The sequence below is a fragment of the Ochotona princeps genome, chromosome 12, assembly GCF_030435755.1.
Source record: "Ochotona princeps isolate mOchPri1 chromosome 12, mOchPri1.hap1, whole genome shotgun sequence".
In the NCBI taxonomy this organism is placed as follows: domain Eukaryota; kingdom Metazoa; phylum Chordata; class Mammalia; order Lagomorpha; family Ochotonidae; genus Ochotona; species Ochotona princeps.
The window spans coordinates 67,671,186-67,695,837 of record NC_080843.1 but is presented as its reverse complement, the minus strand read 5'-3'; the positions used below and the strand labels follow the sequence as shown (position 1 = coordinate 67,695,837).

At 40.7% G+C, this 24,652-nt stretch overlaps 1 protein-coding gene across 2 annotated transcripts in view; it reads right to left on the bottom strand.

Moving 5' to 3' along the window:
- The window catches only part of XPO4 (exportin 4), a 101,859-nt gene that overhangs the window by 45,606 nt on the left and 31,601 nt on the right, over window positions 1–24,652 (bottom strand). For both annotated transcript variants that reach the window (XM_058670987.1, XM_058670986.1), the window contains exons 4-6: window positions 19,975–20,113; window positions 10,957–11,073; window positions 10,092–10,245 (exon numbers count right to left, since the gene is read on the bottom strand). In XM_058670987.1, the coding sequence (XP_058526970.1) occupies window positions 10,092–10,245; window positions 10,957–11,073; window positions 19,975–20,113 (410 nt within the window). The remainder of the gene's footprint in view (window positions 1–10,091; window positions 10,246–10,956; window positions 11,074–19,974; window positions 20,114–24,652) is intronic.

Here is a 24,652-nt window from a genome sequence, read left to right as displayed (position 1 = left end):
CCAAAAATATTTCTGAGCATCTCATCAATAAGAATCACTACTTTGTAAACAAATAAGACATAATGTATCAACTACATTTTAGTAAATTTATTCTAATGAACCTACAATTTTAATCAAAGTCTTTTTTATAAGTTTAAAGAAAGCTGATACCTAACGAAAAGTATTTGCTAAGCAGATTTTGAAAATAAATAATCTAAGATTAAATATCCAAAAGGCTACATTAAGTAGTGTTTACTCCAATCAGATTACATGTCCATCACTTTGACTTAGCTAAACTAGCCATGTAAATGTTGATGACAACTGGACACTGCTTTGGGGTTAGATCAGAGAGCTTCCAGGTGACAATGCTCTCTCTGAATGCATTCCAACAAACTGTTTACCTACCTACCCTCATGTGGAAAGACTAGTTGGTGCCAGCAAATGCGAAGAGAAAAAAAAAGCACAGCTCCCTTCTCAAAGAAAATTAAAAATCCAACTTAGGCTGAGCTGTAGGACACTCACTGACCATAGGGAATATTTACCAGATGTTTACGGATATTACCCACATGAACATAAGACGGGCCGAGTGCTAGCCTTGTAAGACACCTGTGTCAGGCTCCGCTCCGGCCTGCTGCGAGCGCCAATCTCTGCAGGCAGCTGTGATGGACGAGACATCCGGGTCCTTGGCCACCACATGAGAGCCTAGAGTGACTTCCCAACTCGTAGCTTCAGTCTCCGCCATGGGAGGCATCTGAAGAATCAATACCACAAGAGTGCTTTCTACCTCTCATAAAGAAATAAATATTGATTCAAATTTTTAAATTTCAGATATTAGATCATCTCTAAATTACAGCTTCTTGAGGACCTTGTGACTTAAACATTGCAGAAAAAAACAATTCAGCAAGCAGCCATCACTTTCCTAACAGTTTCATTTTCCAAATAATGCAATATTAAACTCTAAATTCACTATGCACACCATGACTGTCAAGTAAATAAGGATTTATTGAACTCAAATAACCTAGACTAATTAATGGAACCTAAATGCAATGGACACACATCTTTTTCTGATGGAGAAAGACAGAGACAGGTGTCACTGAGGATCACCTGTTTCCGGCTAGGGTGCCTGTCGGCCAGAAGCGATCACACCGAGTGCAGCAAGGGGGTGCACGCTCCGCGTGGCATGTGAAGCCCTGCTCCACACACTCACTCCTGACTCCCGTCATCCCAACCACGCCATCACAGGCATGCCTCCTAAACACCTCATCTACACCCCCGATCTCCTATAATTCTACTCTCAGCAACAGCTGATCTGTAAAGCAGGGTTTCCAAATCTTGGCATTGCCAACTTCACTGAGACATAACTCACATGCTATATGATTTACCCCCTTGTGCACACAACAATAGTTTTCTGTGTTCACTGAACTATGCAATGAAGACAATGAAAATCACTCCAGAAAGATTAGCAGTTGCTTTTTTTTTTTAAGAGTGGAGCACTGAGAGGTGATTACATTTTTTTTTTACTTGATTACATTTTTTACTTTAACTGAAAGGCTGATTAGAGAAAGAGGCGAGACAGAGAGGAGTTCCATCAGCTGATTCATTCCCCAAATAGCAGCAAAAGTTGGCCCTGGGCCAGTCTGAAGCCAGGAGCCTAAACTCCATCTGGGTCCTGTCCTCTGAGGTGGCCTCCCCTAGCAAAACCTGACACTGAGCGCAGTTCTGAGACTTCTTGGTTGGGAAACACTGTGTGATGGGCAGGTTAAACTTTGAAGATCCAACAGGGTAGTTCTCTAACAATAAGACATGGAGGAATCAGCCGACCTATGTCTTTATCAACTGGTAATACAGTTATTATAGTTATGAAGATCTTCCAAGAGATGCCCTGGATCAGCCACGGAGTATCTCTGGTCCCTTTCACCAGTCAGCAGGAAAAACAGAGCTGAGGTTACATGCAGGAACCTAATCAGTAATCTAAATATCATTTAGCTGTGGTTTCCCTTCCTTCCCTTCTTTCCTCATTGCTTAACTTGGCTGTTTGTTGTACATTTGTGTTAGCTGGGCAGACAGGAGGATGAGCTGCTGATCAAAAATCTAGGAAACCACAGGCTTCCCCCTCGACTGCCTCTTGCACCATCAGTTCCCAAAACACACACACACACACACACACACACACAATTTATAGGAGGAGGGGGAAGAAGAAGAGGGAGAGAGAAAGAGAGAGAGAGAAAGTTTCCACCCACTGGTCCATTCCTCAAATGGCTTGCCTGCCACATGCAAGCGCTGGGTGAGGCCAAAGCCAGCAGTCTGGAACTCCAGTTGGTTTACCATGTTGGTACAGGGACCCAAGTATTTGGGCCATCCTCGACTGCCTTTCCAGTTGCATTGGTGGGGGAAGAACCAAGTGTTCAAACCAGTGACCATACGGGATGCCAGCAACACAGGCAACTGCTGAATACGCTGCACCATAAAGCCACTCACTGTAGCTGCCTCGTGTGCTTCCCTAACCATCCCAGCTATAGGTAATCACTACTATTCGTCTCTTAGACTGGCAATCATGTAATCTGTGGGCTTTTCTAATTAGCTTTTTTTCCCTTAGTATAAATTTTCAAAGTTTAATTATGTTGTAACTTGTCGGTACTGCATGTAACAGTATTCCATTATACATGTATAGCATCATCCACTCATGTATTCATCAGCTAATGGACCTATGAACCATCTCCACTTTTTGTCCATTATGAATACACACTCATGTCAAGCTTTTGTGTGGATGACTGATAATACTTTGGGCCCAATGGCTGCTTGCCGGGGGCCTACACTGTGCATTCCGCAGGATATTGGGCAGCATTTCTGATCTCTACCCGCCAGCTGCCGGCAGAAAACACCAACCTGTGACAACTAAAACCTTCTCTGGCTGATGCTGAATATCCCCAGGCATGCAGAATTCTCTCTAACTGAAAACCACCAGTAGAGAGCTAGGATTCTTTCAACTCTGAACATAAACTTGACCTAAGGGCCCAGCACGGTGGCCTAGCGGCTAAAGTCCTACCCTTGAACACGCCAGGATCCCATATGGGTGTCAGTTCTAATCCCAGCAGCCCCGCTTCCCATCCAGCTCCCTGTTTGTGGCCTGGGAAAGCAGTCGAGGATGGCCCAAGGCCTTGGGACCCTGCACCTACGTGGGAGACCCGGAAGAGCTCCTGACTCCTGGCTTTGGATCAGCACAGCACCAGCTGTTGTGGTCATTTGGGGAGTGAATCATCGGATGGAAGATCCTCTCTGCATATCTGACTTTCCAATAAAAATGAATTAAATCTTAAAAACAAAACTTGACCTAAGATCACTGCAAACACAGTTTCTCGAGTATGACAGCATTAATCTCCTTAACAATATCAACTATTTAATCTTTGCTTTCTTCTACTGGAACCAAGGTTTAACACTTGGTGAACTTCAATTGATTTTCCAGTAACATTTCAGACCAATTCATATACTACTTCTCTGTAAGAAATTTCTACAACCCTCAGCAGCTCAGCTCTCAAGCAGCCTTTCAGATAACACAATCTTTAGCTACAGTCACATTCTCCCATTCACTAACACATACGTACACAGTAGGTACTGACATAAAGATGGAAGGCAGAGTATGCACGTTTACCTACATACCACTGGCTGAAACGAGTAATTTCTCTTTCTCAAGCTATTTACATTCCAAATTCAAAAGTGTTAAGGCAAACAAAACATTAACAAAGAGCATAACCACACACCAGCATGACACTGTATCAACTCCCTCTCACTCCACAAGCTGCTTCGACCTTTTTAAACAACAGTCAATTACTGGACGGGATAATATTTATAAAATCTATATTAGCCCACCTCCTCAGATCACATACAAAAAATTATTCCAAATGGATCACAGACTTACTCAGGTCCACAAAGAGCACTGTGAGAAGCCAGTTATGTAACAAAACATCAATCTTTATGAACTAGGATAAAGCAATGGGTTAAAAATTGACAAAAAAGAGGGTCCGGCGAAGTGGCCTAGTGGCTAAAGTCCTCGCCTTGAACGCCCCGGGATCCCATATGGGCACAGGTTCTAATCCCGGCAGCTCCACTTCCCATCCAGCTCCCTGCTTGTGGCCTGGGAAAGCAGTTGAGGACGGGCCAAGGCTTTGGGACCCTGCACCCAGATGAGAGAACCGGAGGAAGCTCCTGGCTCCTGGCTTCGGATCGGCATAGCACCGGCCGTTGCAGCTCACTTGGGTAGTGAATCATCGGACGGAAGATCTTCCTCTCTGTCTCTCCTCCTCCTCTCTGTATATCTGACTTTGTAATAAAAAAAATTTGACAAAAAAGAGAAACTGTTCAATAAATCGATCATCACCAAAATTTTAAAATGTCATCACAAACAAAAAAAATTAGAAAGTCAACTCACAAAATGTTAGAGATATTTGAAATCCACACATGTATTAAGGGATTTACATCTACAATGTGTAGATACAACTTGGTAATTTTAGAATAATTTAAAATAATTTTTAATAATTTAAAAAAGTTAATCCCCAAAATAATAAATGATTCAAGTAGGTTTCTCCAAAATTTATAAATGCCTAATAGCTACATAAATGATATCCAGCAGCACTTATTATTAGAGTATTACAAACTTCACACCCACTAGGATTACCATACACAATAGAACAGATAACAAACATTGGCTAGGACGGGAGGACACTGAAACTTCCATGCAGTGAGAAGGTAAAACAGTACGGTCATCTTGGAAAATTGCTTGGTCTTTCTTTAACTGGTTAAATATAGAATTACTACAGAATTTTATACTACACAAAAATTATACATGAGTGTTAAAACGGGCTTATTTGTAACAGCCAAAAAGTGGACACAACTCACACTGCCCATGGCTCAACAAGACGCGGTGGCAGGACAGTGTGTGGGCACGCAAAGGAAGGCAGCGCCGCAGAGGTGATGAAACCTTCCAAACACGACACTAAGACGCCAATCATAAAAAACCAGATGATGGCATTCTATTCTTATGAAGCAGAATCCAGAATAGGCAAATAAATGCATGAAGATTGGTGACTGCCAAGGCTGGGGGATTTAAAGAAAGGGCGGCTGCTAATTTAGAAATTTTTTGAGCAATGAAAATATCCGAAAATTACAATGCTCCATGAACACATCAAACACTAAAGGGTTTTCAGTCTTTAAATGGCTAGATGCAAAATGCATCACACCTTATAATAATAAAAAAAACAGCCAAGGAAGGGGAAGGTGTCTAGCTTGGAGGCCAAGATGCCACATCAGAATATGTGGGGATACAAGTTCCAATCCAGCTTCTTACTCCAGAAGCCTATCAAATACTTTTTTTTTTTGCTTTTTAAAAAAAAGATGTATTTATTTTATTGGAAAGGCAGATGTACAAAGAGGAGGAGAGACAGAGAGGAAAATCTTCCGTCCGATGATTCACTCCCCAAGTGGCCGCAACGGCCAGTGCTGCACCGATCCAAAGCCAGGAGCCAGGAACTTCTTGCGGGTTTCCCACGCGGGTGCAGGGTCCCAAGGCCTTGGGCCGTCCTCGACTGCTTTCCCAGGCCACAAGCAGGGAGCTGGATGGGAAGTAGAGCTGCCGGGATTAGAACCGGCGCCCATATGGGATCCTGGTGCATTCAAGGTGAGGACTTTAGCCGCTAGGCCACGTCGCCGGGCCCGAATTATTTCTTAAAAATGAGATACGTGTTGTGAGACAATTCAAGAGGACACGGAAGTCGGCTTGTAGCAGCCAAACATGAATTAATCTGAGCAGAGAAACAAATACATAACAGCATTAATTATTACATATGAAAAAGACTAAGAATTTTAAGCCCATAGGCTATAAATGAATAAATAAATGGGAAAGAAGAGAATGATCTTCCTTATAAAAAGCAGTCACGAAATAAATGCAAAGAAATCATGGTATTAGAAAATTGCCATTCCAGAGCCCAGCACAATAGCAGTGGCTAAACCTTCACTTTACATGTGCCAGGATATCCTACGGGCACCAGTTCAAGTCCCAGATGCTCCACTTCCCATCCAGCTCCCTGCTTGTGACCTGGGAAAGCAGAAGAGGACGGCCCAAAGGCCTGGGACCCTGTACTAGCATCAGAGACCTGAAGGAAGCTCCTAGTTTCAGTTCAGCTCAGCTTTGGCTGTTGAGGCCACTTGGGGAGTGAAGCAGCAAACAGATAGATTTTTTTCTATGTATCTCCTCTAGGTAAATCTACCTTTCCAATTTAAAAAGAAAAAAAACTTTGGAAAAAAGAAAAGAAAAAGAAAATTTCCATTTTGTAATTGTCATATTGATAACTACTTCAGGCAAGAACCAGCAATAGGTGGTAAAACTAACGGCTGATGTTTTTAGGAGAGACGGGGTATTAATAGCATTGAGTGTATATGACACCATACATTGATTGTCACACGGCCTGGAACGGTGATGCAGCAATCTAATCTTCCACATGCCAGCACTCGCATCCAGTATCAGAGCTGGTCTGTGTCCTGGCAGCTCTCCTGACGACCCAGCTCTCTGCTGATGGCCTGGGAAAGCAGCCGAGGATGGCCCAGGATCACGGGAGCCTGCACCCACATAGAAGACTAGAAAAAGTTCTTGGCTCCTGGCTTCAAATCAGCTCAGCTCTGGCCATTGAGTTCATCTGGGGAGTGAACCAGGGGCTAAAGAACTCTCTCTCTGCTTCTTGTTATCTCCATAAAAGCTGCCTTTCAATTAAAAAAAAAAAAAAAAAAAGCTTTTTTTTTTAATTGCTCTTACAAAAAGAAACAGCAGATTAATGTTGGAAAAATTTGAAAGACACCACCTTACCCAAGCCATACAAACTGTTACCATAAGCCTCCCGATTCAATGCTCTGGAAAGACATATCATCAATATTAACGTCTAAAAGACCCAAGCGGAGAGGCATTTTAAGAAGTAACTGGCATAAATGACTTAAATATGTCAAATTCAGGAAAGACAAAGAAAGGAATTGACCCAGATCACAGCTGAGCTAAAAAACCTAACTAAATGTACTATAATATAGTTCACCTATGTATCAAGGATGTGGGCCAGATTCACAAAAGGATACTGAATTTGAATATGGACTGTAGGTTGAATAACGATACTGTTTCAACGTTAAGCTTAGTTATGAAAATTGCATTATGGTTTTATAAGTCATTCTCTTAAGAGAATCACAATGCGATTTCAAAATTCTTCCTTAGAGAAGTAAACACAGTAAAGTATTCCAGGATTAATGGGTATAATGCCTGCAATTATTTTCAAATTGTTCCAGGGAGAGACCTATGTTTACACATGTACATATATGTGTAGATAGTGAAAGAAAAATAATAAAAGCTTAACACTTCTTGGAGCATAACAGTCTCTGAGCTATTAGAGTCCTTCCTTATGTTTAAGGCTCCAGTGCAGTAGCCTAGTGGATAAAGTCCTCGCCTTGAACGCACTGGGATCCCATATGGGTACCGGTTCTAATCTCAGTGGCCCCATTTCTTATCCAGCTCCCTGCTTGTGACCTGGGAGGTCAGTCAAGGATGGCCCAAAATCTTTGGACCCGGAGCCTGCGTGGGAGACCCTGAAGAAGTTCCTGGCTCCTTGCTTTGGATTGGCGCAGCCCCGGCCACTGCGGCCGCTTGGGGAGTGAACCAGCAGACGGAAGATCTTCCTCTCCGTATATCTGCCTTTCCAATAAAAAAAATTTTTTTAATTCAATCAAAACAAAAGCATACAGAAAGCAAAGTATAAAAAACTAATGGGATTAATACTGAGAATTCAACACAAATAATTTAATACTTATTATGTTAACTATCACATTATTAATCATATACCGTTAATGATTGATAAAAACACTTTAACAAGATGTCATTCTAAATAGATTTCACACAAAATAAACATATATATACAGTGTATTTGTCTATCCCAACATAAAATTATTCTTTGAAAGCCATCAAGTTAACACATTTTAGCCAAGTTCAATTTGATTAGCACTATCCATGTTGACAAAGCTAGGTAACTGGTTTGCTCACTGATTGAAAGGCAGACCTTTCTGGAACTCCTTTCTGTAGTTAGTGCTGACACTGCAGTCCTGCCCAGGTCTTCCTGCTGTAGTTAAAGCTAATCCATTCCAGGGAAGCACTGCTCTGCTGAACCGCACTCAGGCTCAAGTGGAGCTCTACCAAAGCCTGCTGCAGCACCAGAACCCAGGCACCCGTGAGTCAGCAAGCAGAAGATCCCAGAGAGGAAGATCGATTTTCTTCAAACCAGGATTTTTTTCCCTTTGGCAACATCACAATAGCACTTTTCATTTTCAGATGACAGGTTTTCCAAAGCTTAATGTAAGCACTTTATAAAATATTTTATGTGTCTGTGTCTTTTACTTCAACTTTGTTTCCAAACTCTCAAAGAACTGCGTCTCATTACAAAGCAGTCACTCTCCGCCAACTTCAGTTTTTCCCTAAAACAGACACTTTCAGATTGGTTACAAAATATGCAGTGCAACTTCTGTTGATATTCCCTACATATATAATTAACGTCTGGATAGCTCCAGATGGACCGATGTTTTCTAAGTCTGTCCTCAAGGGCTTTTCTTCTTCTTTTTTTTCATCTTTTAAAGGAAACTGGAGCACAGTGTTGAGTCCCACTGCAAGATTTTACAGCAGTAGCCCCTACACCTATCACCAAATTAAGAAAATTCATCTTACCAGCTTTAAAAACAAGTGAAAAATAACCTGGAGCAAAATGTCTGAAACACCCTGAGGGCAGATTTTTCAAAAGGCAAACCTAAGGAAATGCATGCCTCAAGCCAACCAAAAATAATAGAATAAAGCTATTATTAGGAAAAACAGAAAAGACCCCCATCCTTGCCTGAAAGCCACTCCCTGTGACTGCCTTTCCAGAAGAAAACTGGAAAACTTATACAGCTTATCACAGTTAGTTTTCTACTCTCTAAGCATAACAACCTGAAAAGAGAATATAGTATCGTACCCAGTCATATCATTTAAATCCAGCATGATCAGCTAAATACGAGGCGCCTGAACACGGAGCCTCCCGGTCCTAAGGATGTGTCGCCGCCTGAGCCTCATGGGCAGCTCAGCAAGCTCTGCCTGCTTGTTCTCTCTCCCCTAAGCAGACTTTATTGGCTTCTGAAAGAGGACTGACGTAACAACACTCCAGACAGGCTGAAGGTTCAATATTCACTTTAGAAATAAGAGAATAAAGCAGCTAGTAGGCTTACAACTAACTATTGCATTCAGAGGCTATTAGGAAGCCAGTAATAGTAACTCAGTTCTAAATGGTTTAATGTGTTATTTCACTTAATTTGCACAATATTCTGCATTATCACTCTACCTTCAGAAAAAATCACACTTGAAAAGGTTAATTTGCACAAGGCTTGAACTCAGGTGGGTCCCATTTACATTATGACAAGTGGGTAGCCACTGTAGGACTGCTCTCAACTTATCATTAGGTAACAGATGTTCTAGAACGGTAACTCAAGAAACTACTTTCTAAATTACAAATTTCTCCATTGTAGTAACTGATAGAACAGTGGATATACGCATCTGTAATCAAATCGACTTACACTTTTCTTGTACTACTTACTACGTACTGCTAACAAATATTCCCCAAATTAAATCTCCCTCTTTATATTGGTAAGGCCTTCTAAGAACAAATATACTGTTAATTTATCTCCTGCAATCAAACAATATCACACCCATAAATATTAAAACACTCCAAATTAGCTTTAAGAAAAGCTAGTGTTAAATAAACTGACACATTGCAAATGCAAGGAGAAAAATTTAGTTTCTTTACAAAAACAGTTTCTACTTTTGCACTTTTCCTTCCCAAGGAATAACAGCAAACGCCCCATTGTCCACCAAATACTTCCACGTATTCAGCTTTCTCTACAACATAGCAAATGGAGTTCAAAAAATCTAACTATAAAGTAAGTCCTATTTCTTCAAAGAAAAAAACTCTTAGCAACATGCTTTACAAAATCTGCAAGAATAAGTTAATTCGTGCCACAATTAAGCCATCTATGAAAATTACCACAATAGTGAGTTGTGAAAAGGATATAATTTGGAGGAAGAAAGTTCCAGCTCAGGACTTGATTGGCGAGCGCCAGGTAACGCTGAAACACGGAGGAGAGCTGTGCACTGAGGTGCTCCCGCCTGCTGAACTCCTGCAGAACCTCAACAGTTAACATGAAGATCTGACGGAGGTCTTCTTCCTATAGTAGGCAAACCACAGACATCTTTGCACTGAAAACTTAACTCAAAGCACATTTCCTTTGAGAATCATAAAATAAGACAAACAAAAACCTTCACGTTGCCAGGGCAAATTCCCATTTCCTTAAGAATATTTTCCATTTCTATGCCTCTGCTTGGCCTCTATAACACAGTATGCTTTCAAGTGACACCAGTTTGAATACATTCACTGTAATAGAAAAGCTACTCCATAGAGAAGCAAGCCTTTGACAAGTAGTGTGGAGCTGGAGGAGTCAGTTGCTATAGCGCAGAGCCCTAGGATTTAAGCCAATGCCTTCACATAACTTTACTCCAGAGCCAAACAATACATAGGAGACAAAGAGCCCACACCATCTGCAATAACATTTTAACTACGTGGCCCTCTTTGGCATTCTGCCAGTCCTATTTTTAAGGCCAGCAGAGTCTCTTCAATTGAATTAGTTACATCTAAAGAAAGTAAGACACATAGAACAAAGATCTTGATTATTTTAAGAAAGCATCAGAATTAAAAAAGCAATTTTAAACCGTCAACTACGTTCAGCAAACCAATCATTTTATTAGACCCTATGAAAGCAATACAAATCTTCAAATACAGGTTATCATTCATCAACATAAATAAGTTTTCTCATCCCGTCATAAAGATGCATTAGAAAGCAACTTGATCCTGTATTCAAACACAAGAAAAATACTGATACCTGAAAAATCCTTTTGCAGTTACCATGGAATTCCATGCTCAGTCCAATGTTGCTAGTTTTACTTGAACTTGAGAATTCACTCAATAATGCAGTTAGAATCGAACAGGCCAGAGTTTGCTGTAATTATTTAGTAAGAAATAGTTGAGCATTTTTTCCACGTGACTTTCAATACAACACTTGCTCCATAATGCTGAAACAATTTGTCTTTAGGTGTTGCACTACATCTTCAGACAGTCTCTCTACTAGTCAGAAGCTCTCCCTTCACCTGGTGTATGCTGATGGTACTTTCTGTACTATGAATGTAAAAGTCCACCTCAGACTTGAATGTCTGCTCTATCATAGAATTTAAGTGGTATTTGAAAATAAGGATGGCTTCATGCAGTATTTCGCTTAGTTCACACAAGAAGTCCTATTTCCCACTTTACAACCCTGAAACAACTGAGATGTGAGCCAATCTGACACCAAGTTCTGACGTTTACAGATGAAAAGTCAAAGGGATTTTTATGGTCTCCAAAATGTTGACAAGGGAAGAAACACTTTAGAGTTCTGAAAATAAAAACCTAAGATTTTCCTTCTTATTGTTTCTATGCGACATGCTCCTGTTATCAACTCACTGACTTTATTCAGAACTATTTACAGTCAAGGTACCAGGGATGGGGAAAAGATACCAATTATTTTGGCACGTTTCCAGGGGTTAAACAGAAATATGCACACTACCTCTGAACAACCGAAAGATTAAAGACGCGATGATACTATTTATGCGAGCTTATACAACAGCTGAACACAGTCCTACCCACCCACCAACTGCAACGTCTTTGTTCAGAAATGCTTCTGATGTTGGTACCTTGACCTTACAGATGCTCATCTTGGCAATTCTTGGCAAATAACATACAATGAATGTCCTACAGATTGCCCAATTTGTTGAAGGTGAGTGATGTCTACATGACTGATTAACGTACTATTTACCTATTACTGTCTATGTATAAAAATTCCTGAAAATAAAAACTGAATCCCAGTTGGGCTTCTTAACCTCAACTAAAACAAGCATGACTGTATAAGGAATATTTAGGGAAAAAAAGGGATACTACATCATTTTTACAATAGTTTCCTAGTCTTTCCATACCAGGAAGTAATACAAATTCCCTGGGGAGTTAGGAGTAGCAATGGTGCTTCTACAAGGATAAAAGTTCCCTAAGTTCTCCTGTTTAACTTAAAAGCACCGTAAATTTACTGCAAATTACACATCTGTGATAACAGGAAAACAATTCCTCCTTCCCGTATTATCAAGAGAAGTGTACCTATTTAACTGCCTTGCCATGGCCCCAGGACCCTGACCATACCAGACACAGAAACGAGCTCTAACATATCAAGCTTTATGCCTCTTACAGAGAACACAGTTGATCATATATTCCTGTCATTTTACACTTTAAATGGATCTTAGGAACTCGTCAAGTATCATCCCTTCATTTTTCCATCAACAAAACAGTAATTTTTAAAAAAAACCATGGCTTTCTTTTAAAATGGTGATCAATGATTAAAGCACCTGTAATCCACACTTCACATTTAAGTAACACCAGGACTCACTGATGTGATTTTTAAATCCAGCTACAATGCAGTGAGCCAGCCGATGAAAGATACCTCTAGCTCTTTCTCTGTAACTCTTTCAAATAAATGAATGTTTAAAGAAAAAAAAAATGGCTTTCACTTCGATGGAAAAAGCAGGTATCAAATAAAATTAACAGTATTCAGAGGGAAAAAATTAATTCACAATGCTCTAACAAAAGAAATTCCAAGATTCTATGATCCTGAAAATGATTTATAGTAGCCCTTACTTTTTTAAGTCTTGGTTTCAGCTTTTCACCTGTCCTTTTCTAAGACTTTAGCATTATGAACAGCTATCTAGATGGCTAAGAAAGCCTATCTTTTAAAAAAATAAAAAATTTTAGAATCTCAGATGAAATAATATGCTAAAAGCAATTCATGCACAACTTACACAAACCATGCAAGCTAAAAGAATTCAGGAGCACTCAGTAAACACAAACCGCTCCCATTCTTACAAATAAAGAATCTATAACAATTTCCCACATTTTACTCTTGCCAGAGTGTTTTTTGGTATATTCAACAAAATAAAAGGCATATTTTTAACTGTGATCATGTACAAATTTTTAGTAACACATCTAGTGGCTTATACTCACAATAAAGTTTTAATTTATGTGAAATTAACAAATAAGACTACCTTCATGGACTTAGGGTCAAAATACGAGAGAAATGAACGCAGGGGAAAGGCAGCGAGGACAGGCAAGGGCCTGATGGAAGGCTGCAGGTCAGAACAAGGCCTCAAATTCCTTCACTGCAAACCTCATCACACAGGCACGGTGCTCCAGTGAGAAGGGATCAGCTGTAACCCTCAAAACACATAACCTTGAAAGCAGCGTACAACCCAAGGACTAAATCCACCCCATGAGAGTGAATAAGACACTTATCACATGAGAATTAGGAACAAAAGATGCTACAACAAGGCTTACATAAGAATCTTTCGTTCTTAAAAAACTCCATCCTACAAAAAAGCAAATAAAAACCAGTATATCTTCACACAAGAAAAATTACTTAACTTTCCAATTTTGAATGTACAGATATACATAGTTTATACATCACTGCTATAAACCATGTTTTGTGTTCTATGTTATTTTTATGAAGAGAAATCTTTAAAACAGTGTTTTCTACTTGAAATAGCACTTAGACTTAAAACACACATAATAAACTATTACGTGCAACAGTTAGAGGTTACTACCTATAATCAGATATTCTGATTTTAATCATACCTAAAATCTTCAGCTTTCAAAGAACTAAAATTCAGTAAGATTGTCACCATTGAAAGATATCAAATAGTTTAAATTTCTCCTTAATGTGGATGTCCTGTAAGGATGAGATTAACACTGTAAGTATTAATTAGACTATACTAGTCTGCCTCAAAGGTACGGAATGAATAGATGCATTCATTGGGAGAAGGAGGCGTCACTAAGCAGTGATTATACATTAAGAGAATGAAGTACTTTCACGTATCAACAAAGTACTTCTCCCTGTTAATACGGGGATTAAATACATCATAAAATACCTAGGATTCATTTCCAAAAACTGTTGACTCATTTTCAGCATTGACTTACTGATTAAATCCCCTTCAAATGAAGTTACGCTCACATTATGTTGGGATGAAGACAGCCAGGGGAGCAAGCCAAAAATGAGCTGCCAAGGCAGCAGAGACAGCTCCTTCCGGGACAGACCACAGAAGATTCCTATCCAGGTGCCTCAAATTCTCCGTGGTCACCCCACGAGTATGACTTATAAAGCCCCCGTCACTACACCTCTACCTGCTGCTGCTTCTCTGCCCCTTGTCCTGGCTAAAACTGCAGGTTCCTCTGTCTTACAAAGAGGGACTGTGAGATGGGCAGAAACAACGCTGCTGTATATTTCAATGAAATCAGATCAAAGTTGATTAAAGACTGGCATAAATCCTTAGTATAATTCTTAAGATTTCCAAAGACATTAGGGCCAGCATGATGGCTCAACTGATTAACCCTCTACCTGCAAGTGCTAGCATCCCCTATGGGCACTGGTTCATGTTCCATTTGCTCCACTTCCAATCCAAATCCTTGCTTATTTTTTTGGAAAGCAGTAGAGAATGCCCCCAAAGCCTTGGGACCTCCACCCGTGTGTGAGACCTGGATGCTCCTGGTTTTGGATCAGCTCAGCGTTGGTTGTTGTGGCCACTTGGAGAGTGAACCAGTAGATAGGATCTCTCCGTCTTTACTCTCGGTAAATCTGCCTTCCCAAAAAAAGAAATAAATCTTTAAAAAAATATTATCCCATGCAATTGTCATGTTATAGAAAAGCTACTACTTAAAGGGCTCTGACAAAACAGCACCAGATGCCAAGGTTTTGTGATTTATGTCTGCTCCGTAGCTTTTCTCCATTAAGCCACTCTGGTCCATCAGTCACTGCTGCTGGCAACTGGACTACATCAACAGTTTCTAGATGGATCAGTTTCATTTGTCACCAAGTTAGAAAACAAATAACGTAAGCTGTTAAAACTATATCTAAACTAAGTTATAAATAAGAACACACGGCAAGACCGTTTCTGGAGTCCGATACAAGAATTCTGCTGATCTGTACTGAGGAATCAGAACAGGCTTGTATTTAAGATTCCCAGGGAAAAAGTCCTTCGTATAGTGTGGTCATAGATTTCTCATTTATAAAAAAGGCTACTACCCTCTACCCTGTTCAACTCCTATGGTTGCTCTAAAATTCAAATTAATTTATGCATGTGTAAATACTGTATAACTGTAGCAGGTTATAACAAGGTAAAGTGGCAACAGTATTTCTAGTGTAAAATTATTATTTGAAAAAAAACCCCACTGTTTTGTTTTTGTTTTTTCTTGGTCTTCATTTTTCTGTTGTTTTATACATTCCACCAAAATTATTTCACTTTTTAAAAGAATCATAACTAAAGTATCATTAAAAGAAATAATGTAAATGTTCAGTAATCATTGCTTGGATTGATGAACTGATGTTAATTTCTATGATCAACACAATGCTAACATGATGGAAGGTAAGAAATCAACATATCGTGTGTAGATCTCGAGATTATGAAAAAGTCTAATGTACCTTCATTCTTTGCAGCACAGAAGATTCCCAAGTTAAACTCACTAACAATTCAGTAACTCGAGCTTTGGCACGGGCCGTCTTAGAGCGGCATTCTCATTTCCAACAGTCATTAATTTCACGCTAGTGGAAAAACGTCCTTCATAGTTCCCTTGCCTTACTCACCAGCTTACTGTCATAAGCCCACGACACTCAAAACACTAACTCCAGCTGACAAAATAAAATGCTCTTGTTCAGAGAGAGGATTGTCTCTTATAATAGCCTGGCTCTTACCCCAGAAGCTTTACTACCAAGAATAAACTTTATGAAAGGTTGCCATACATAAAGCAGACTTCCAGCTGTTCTTCTAAGCAAACATCAATGAGACTTGTGATAAGAGAGATTAACTTGGCTACCACATCCAGGGGCAGCACTGCTGCAGACAAGTGAATTTCTCACCCACTTCTCTCTAGCAGGCAAAGAGGAAGAAAGCAGGCTTAAATGCTAAATTAAACAGCTTTAAAAGTGAGTTAATGTATGTCCACCAGTTGTAGAGGAAAGAAGGCAAACATGAAACAGATCACATTTCCAGCTTAGATGTTAGCTTAAGATTTTACAAGTTCTGTTATATTCCTAGGAAAGAAAGTTTCCATACTCCCTTGAAATTAATATTGAGAGCAAGTTTGATACTATCACTAAGGAGATGAGGTAACCACAGTAACCTTCATAATTATGAAAGGGAAACAAAGACAGACATGAAACAATACATTACTGGACAATCACACAAGCCCAACCACACTAAGAATGCACTGCAATATACAGAAAACTGTTCTTAGAAATAGCACCCCCTCACAAAATATTTACAAATTAAACCTAGTCTTCTCACAAAACTATGTAGAGAACCAAGACTGTAAGACACTTGTTAAAGCAATCAAATGTATCCATCAGCTATCTGAGTTGTTTTTAAGCATAGAAATTGTTTGTTTTACTCATGGATAATAACAAAATGGAAAATATTCTTTTCAATATGAACAGAAAGGGATGATTTACTAGTTTGCTTCCCAAGATTCTATAAAGAAATGTGTGAGAAACTATGAGCGAGCTAAGAGCAGACAATTGCCCAGGAGCAGCCTTTGAAACGAATACCTACAGAAGTTAAATGATTTGTCAGTTAGGCAAGTGGCAGTTAAGAGTGGAACTGAAGGGGCCGGGCTAGCTCAGTCGGTAGAACATGAGACTCTTAAGGTGGAATCGACACCTGAGTGTCAGAGTTGCATCCCACCGCTTGCACCAACAGGAAAACACCACCAAGAGGCAGTGAGAGCTGATGGACACATCATTACAGGAGCAGTGGGACAGGAAGGTCAGTTACCTAACAGTTGTTCATGAGGTCAATTTCTGCCTCAGCGAAACAAAGCCAACAGTTATTTAGCTCATCATCACAAGTATTTATTTCTTAAAACCACCTCTATACAGAAACTTTCTAACAACATGCTAGATTAGTGTCTGATCATTTTACCACGCTATTTTCTGAGATTTTAATTCTCTCTTCCACTGCTACTCATATCTTTGAGATTAAGAAAAATCTCGTGTAAATTCTTGAACGACTCCTACAAATTCCTAGTAGTCATTCAAGACAGAAGATTAGAGAGGAAAGTGAACTAAGATGTCTTACTGCTCTGTGTTCACACAGTGACTACCAACTGTCCAAGAGTGAAGACACACAGAGGGCCACAGTGTACACATTTCACTTGCCACATACATGTAGAGAACATATTTGCAGTTTAATGCTTCCTATGGGGGGCGGTCACCAAAATAATATCATCCTGTAATCAAAATTAAATCTACGTCTACTACTGATTTCCTATTACTAAAGCTCTTAGCTGTACTATGAGAATTCGCGTTTAATAAAATATTTATTTCACGAGAATCTTCTCAAACTGTATATTCTATAAATAGAGTACCAATTTCTAACTAAATAGCTACATCTGTTGCAGTCATTCTCAGAACACCAGTTACTTCAGTGGTTCAAACACCTCCCACTGCCAGGCTGCAGTTGAGGCTACTCTGTGTTAGGTCGGATTACCCCAGGGGAAAGCGAGCGAGCAGAGGGCTCGGTCCTGAGTGTGTGCTCATTCCTCAGAGAGGCTAGGGACTCTTGATCCTGTGTCTGCAGAGTCCGTGCCAAGAAGCTGCTTGTAGGGGATGAGGGCAGGCCACAGAAATTCCACCCCAACACCGAAATCACCATCAGGCATCAGGCAGGAACAGACAGGGCTCTCAGAGTTACTGGTCACGTTCCTGAAGTGTGAAAAACCCTCTTAGAACTGCAGGATTGTCAAAATACAAGATATCTTTGGGCAAAATCTAGAGAAACTGACTCAGTCCATTAGGGGCTTGTACAGTATTTCCAAGGAGCAGGCAGTCCCAATCTCTCCCCTTCTAGTTTGGGCTGTGTGTATCCACCATTTCTTCTCTCCTCGGCCCTCCACAACAGCCCACTGGACTGTGCGAGTGACTCTTAGTTTGGAAGCACACGCAGCCACCTCTCCGTGACAGCAGGGGACTGACTCCTGGACCGACAGGAACACCACAATCCTCAAATGCACAAAACTCTTCGGAAAGAGGGCATCATACGAGAGCAACTCATGCACACTCCCGGACTTTATATCATATCGAGATCACTTCAAAATTCACCTAACGCAAATATATATAAATATATGTAAACAGTTGTTGTATTGCATAAATCAAAAACTAAAACAAGGGGCCAGCAATGTGGTGCAGCACGCTGAGCCTCCCATGCACCAACATCCCAGACATGCACCGCTTGGCTCCACTTTCAGACCAGCTCCTGGCTGGCCTGAGGCAGTGGAGGATGGCTCAACTCCATGAGGCCTTAAACCCACATGGGAGGCCGCATGAAACTCCTGGCTTTGGATCAGCTCTGCTCTAGCCTCTGTGGATAAAACACCTGTCTCCCTACTTTCTGTAGATGATTTTCAAATAAAAATAAAATAAATGAACAACAACCAACAACAAAAGAAAAACCAAAAAACTCTGGGGCCAACGTTGTGGTATAACAGGTTAAGCCACAGCCTGTGATGCTGCTGTCCCCCAGGAGCACAGGTTTGAGTCTCCACTGCTCCACTTAGAACCCCACTCCTGCTATTGCACCTTGGAAAGGACCTGGGTCCATTACTCCACAGGAGAGCCGGAAGGAGTTTCTGGCACCTGCCTTTGGCCTAACCCAGTTCCAACCACCATGGCAAGATGGAGGATGTTCTTTTAGTTTCTCCCTCTCTGTGTAACTCTGCTTTAAAAACACATTTATCTTCACACAGATTATCTTTCAAATGGCTGAGAAGAAAAACAACTGTGAAAGTGAAAAAACCAGGGCCCTGCTCGATAGCCTTGTGCCTAAATCATTGCCTCGCACACGCCAGGATCCCATATGGGCGTCGGTTCGGGTCCTGGCTGCACCTCTTCCCATCCAGCTCCCTGCTTGTGGCCTTGGAAAGCAGTCAAGGACGGCCCAAAGCCTTGGGACCCTGCACCTGGGTGGGAGACCCAGAAGAAGCTCCTGGCTCCTGGCTTCGGATCAGCCATTGTGGTCACTTGGGGAGTGAATCAGCAAACGGAAGATCTTTCTGTAACTTCTCCTCTTTGTATGTCTGCCTTTCCAATTAAAAAGTACAATACATCTTAAAAAAAAAAGTTTAAAAAAAAAAGGGAGGGGGGAATTCTATACTCCAATTGAAAAATGTCATGCCAGAGAATCAGAATGATCAGCTAGCACAATACAAACTAAAGGTCTCAGCTCCTAAAACAAGGCCTCCCGCTGACCCTCAGCGGCCCATCCAGGTCTTCCCACAGCCAAAGCCAGGCTCGAGGCCCACCCTAGCTCTCCAAAGATGGGCAGAAGACTAGAGGAGGAAAACCATGCCCCCCAAAATAAAACAGTCCAGAACAACGGCCCCTCATCTTTTCACTTGGCAACACAGCCTGGAAATTAAGACTATACCTTGGCTTATTAGCATAGCGACACGTACTGACTTTCTAATGCCAGAAATCATTTTATGTTTTATCCAAATATTTCCTTAATCTAGAATTGTCAAAAGTTTATTAAAATGGAGGGAAACAGTCAACAGAAATGGCTAGGAGTATCACGGTAATCCCAGCTTACAACATTTGCAAACGTTAAAATAATGAATCAAGTGAAAACACAATGTCCAATCTATTTTGTGTGTATGTATGATAAAAGACTTGAATGAAAATTGCTTCATTTATTAGCTTGTGTACTTTTTTGAAGACATTTACCAGTATTGCTATGGGACTTATGTAAAACAAAATAAAAATATAAATGCACCAAGCATGACTTACCACAGTGGGATTGCCACTACTTATCAACTGGCTGACTTCATGAAAAATGCTTTTGCAGTCAATTGATTTATCTAATGATCCTCGTTTTACAATTACTGCTACTGCTAACAGAATCTGTTCCCGAACATACTTCTGCAGGCTGTAAAACAAAAAAATCATTGTGAAATGTTTATCTAAATCTAAGATAAAAAATACCCTTCAATTTTTTTTGCCACTTCGAAAGCTATTAACAACATTGCTTATATTTGAAATATATAATGAACTGAATATATATATTGAGATTCCAAAAGCTAAAACACTTGGTTTGAGCTCAGGCCAAGACAATGAACATTTAAAACTTCAGTTTTCTGATGAGTGGAATAGAGACAACACTACTAGAATTGTTGGGATATCTCAGAACAATGTCTGGTGCATAAACAGAACTGCATAACTATTAGCTGTTTCAGGCAATGTTCAAACAGATATATACCGGCTTCCTGTTAAATTTCTGGAGAAAAACCATTACGTTCCACTAACTGGAAGGCCAGTTCCAGTCTAGCAACCATCTTCAACAAGTTGTGTAACCCTAAACCCCATTTCTTCTTACTTAAAAAGTCAACATGCTAGCTATGTAAAATACAAAATTATGTAAACATATGAATTTAAAAAAAAAAAAAAAGCTAAACAAGCTTTCCTATCTAGATTCTGTTTCTCAATGCAAATTCCAAGAACACCAATTCCAAACAAGATTTCACAAAGCCCCTTCACTACAAGAGCACGCAAGATTGACTGTCTTTTCACAAGCTTTTCATAAAGGGAAGGTAAAAAACAAACCAACAAAAACCACCAAAACCAAAAAAACCCACAACCCTGCATTTATATAATCCAGACTATACAATGCCACAAAGACATAACAATCTTGGGCCCTTGGGATAAGCCCAAACCCCTTAGCGAGATACACATCCTGAGCTCCCAGAGAAATGTCCCCCAATTTACCTGTTGTTCAATTTATTTAGGGAAAAAAAAACTGGGGGGAGGGAGTGAGATAGGCAGCAGGAAAGGGAAATACTCCAATGTACTGATTCACTTCCCCAATGCATGCCAACAGCCAGACAGAGGTTGAAGGCCAATGACTTAACCTAGGTAACCCCATGTTGGGGGCAGGAACTCAGTTATGAAAACCACCAAGACTGACTCTCAGGGCGTGCATTAGCAAGATGCTGCAGTGGCTACTGTTGAGCTCCCAGATGAGTCAACCACTCAGTGCACACCACTGCACGCTGTCTGCCATATTAGGAATTTATCATACGTAACGCAAATGAATGAACATGGCTCCCTATGTCAACACTAACGTGAAAAGCATTCATTCATAGCACACGCCCAAGGCTGGGTGTTGCGTGCAGCAGGTAAGCCTCTTAGGCCACCTGAATCCCATCATCAGAGTATGCGGGTCAAAGTCCCAGTTTTGCTCCCAATTCCTGCTAACGGGCACCCCGTGAAGAAGCAGGTGATAACTCAGATGGGAACCCCCGTCCACGTGCAAGACCTGGATCTTCCTGCTCACTGCTGGCTTCAGTTTGACCCAGCCCTGCCTGTGACAGCACTGAGGGAGTGAATAAGCAGACGGAGATCTCTGCTTCTACGTCTCTCTTTCAAATAAATAAATAAATAAATAAGGATTAAAAAATAAGACTAGAATTACTCATTCTTCATTTAGCAAATGCAGGAATCCTAGTATGCACCGGAATGTTAGCTGTTTAAAGATAACAGATTTTGGGTTCAACAGATTATTTCATAAATATTGACTACTATTAGAAAGTGTATGGGGCCAGCACTGTGCACAGAAGATTCAGCCAGTGCCTGCAATGCCCCCACCACACATGGGTCATGGTTTTAGCCTTGGCTGCACCACTTCTGATCCAGCGCCCTGCTAATGCGCCTGGGAAAGCAGCAGAGAACAGCCCAGTGTTTGGGTCCCTGAGCTCACACGAGAGACCAGGAAGAAGCTCCTGACTTTGGATTTAGCCTGGCTCCATCCCTGCCATTATGGCCATTTGGAAAGTGAGCCAATGAATGAAAGACCTGTTTTTCTCTCTCTTTTCATTACTCTGCCTTTCAAATAAAATAAAAATAAATCTTAAAAAAAATGTACACAGTGCTTCGGGTGAATATTAAAAATGGACATAAAACCTATTTTTAAGATATTAACATCTGTCGACGAAATTAGAAATTAGTAAGAGAATAAAGCTTCGCTAACATCCATTAAATGGTTATGATATGCCAGGTTTAATATAAGCCAACCTCACAAAAATTTAATAAACTCAATTCTTACAACAAGCTAAGTTAAGTACTTTTGGCCATTTTATTTAATAATCAGAAAAGTGATATACTAACTAGTATGTCCAGGGTCACAGGGTTAAGCAATGGAAACTGGTTGGAAGCACCATTCTCACCCTTCATGTTACAACTGCCACTTGAGGACACTACAGACGGCAGGCTTTCCACCCAGTGTCTAAGCCACTGCCTCTATACCAGCCTGTCACATGGCTGCCAGCTTGGGTATCGGCTACACCACTTACAATCCAGCTTCCTGCTGACGCACACGGAATCAGAAAGATATATTAATGATATTAATAGTTTTGAGATCATGTTCTTGCAAAGATATGTCCAAATATGCCAAGAACAAGCATGATGCCTTACAGGTGCCCTCCAATGAAGACAGCATGTATACGAACGAGAAATCAAACGTGACAGCATACTAGCTAAGCCTTGCACCTTTGCTCAAAGTTTTACTTTTTTTTCTCCCCCAAAAAAAGAGTCTGGGGGAAATATATAAATGAACTACTTCAGAAACCTATATATATACACATTGAAAAAAAAATGAAAAAAAAAAAAAAAGAAACCTATATAAGCAACCTTAAAATAGGTTTCTGAGCTCACCAAAATTACTTAGAATATGATTATTTTGGATAACACAGCAGGCCACGTACAGAGATTCATCACCTATTTCAGTGTGGCCAGCTCTGCAGAGCTCCAACATTGCAAGGCCAGGCTGGCAATGGGCTCAGGGAAGGCAATACAGCCCTGACCTCATAGCATACTCACATTAACCATGTGAGGTAGCATCCAAGTTTTATTTTCAAAAAACATGCTAAATTTCTCACATATGAATTCCGGGAAAGACTGATCCTTGAAGCCCGCATGATGGCATAGCCAGCTAAGCCTCCACCTGCTGAGCCAGCTTATCATATGGACACCGGTTCCAGCTGCTCTACTTTCGATCCAGTTCCCTGCCTACAGCCTGGGAAAGCAGAGGAGGTCGGCTCAGGTCCTGGAGTCCCCTGCCCTCGTGGAGAGGACTGGAAAAGCTCAGCTTGCAGCAACTTAAAGAGAGAACCAGGGAATGAAAGACACCTCTTTATCCCTCTCTCCTTCTCTTTGTTAATTCTGCCTTTCTAGTAAAAATAAATCTTAAAAAAAAAAAAGCCCCAAAAATGTCTTAGTGAGACTGAGTATAAAAATGAGCTGCTTAACAATAAGTATGCATTGTCAAACTTGGCCTTGAAGCATTTTACTAGCATAGTGGAGAGATCAAAACAAGCATCATTCTACCAAGGCTAAACACAGCCTTTCATGGTTGCTGGAAGAGAAATTTTGACCCTTGCAAGTTATCATGCATTCAAGAGAATGAGCAAGATACTCCAACATTCACTGGCCAGATGGAGACTTCGCACACCAAGCCTTTCTTTACATACAGACAACAGCCTTGCTAGGTCTAACAGCATATCTCAAATGGAAACAACAAACGGGCAAGATACTGCCACAACTAAAGGACATCAGTACCCTGAAAAAACGCAAAGGAGAAGCCAAAAGGTTTCAATCTTTCTTATTCTAGCAAACCTAAGGGAAAAAATAAGCCCTGCTCCACCCCAAAGATACACATTTCCCCTCATTTATGACACGTTCTCCAATAAACCTAAAGCTGACAGGCAGTTAACTTTGACCTTTTTCCTCATCCACGCTTGTAAGTGGCAAGCAGTGAGCACTCCACTAAGCGTCCACGGGAGGTTAGTAATCACCATTAAACACTACAAACTAAGATTATGTTACTCAACAATCCATAGGAACAAATACAGGACAGTGTCTTCTACACTACATTTAAGCCTTTTATGAAGATGTTTATCTTTCTTTTATTTTAAAGATTTATTTATTTTTATTACAAAGTCAGATATACTGAGAGGAGGAGAGAGAGAGGAAGTGGAGCTGCCGGGATTAGAACCAGCGGCCATATGGGATCAAGGTGAGGACCTTAGCCACCAGGCCACGCCGCCGAGCCCCTGTTTTGTTTATCATTCTTAATCACTATTCCTAAAGCTACACATCTGGACCTAAGTTTTCCTACACTGAATTTGGACAGCAGCACACATGTCCCAATTGCACAGACTGCAAACATGAATTTTAGGAGATATTTGAAAACCTTTGTTGTTGTTGTTTTAAAAATTTTATTTTACTGGAAAAGCAGAGTAACACAGAGAAAGACAGAGGTCTTCCATCATTGGTTCACACCCCAAATGGTCTACACAGTGACCGCTAGGCTGCTCCAAAGCCAGGAGCCTCAAGTTTCCTCCAGGTCTCCCACTTGGGTTCGGGGACCCAAGGCTTTGGGCTGTCCTCGACTGCTTTCCCAGGCCACAGGCAG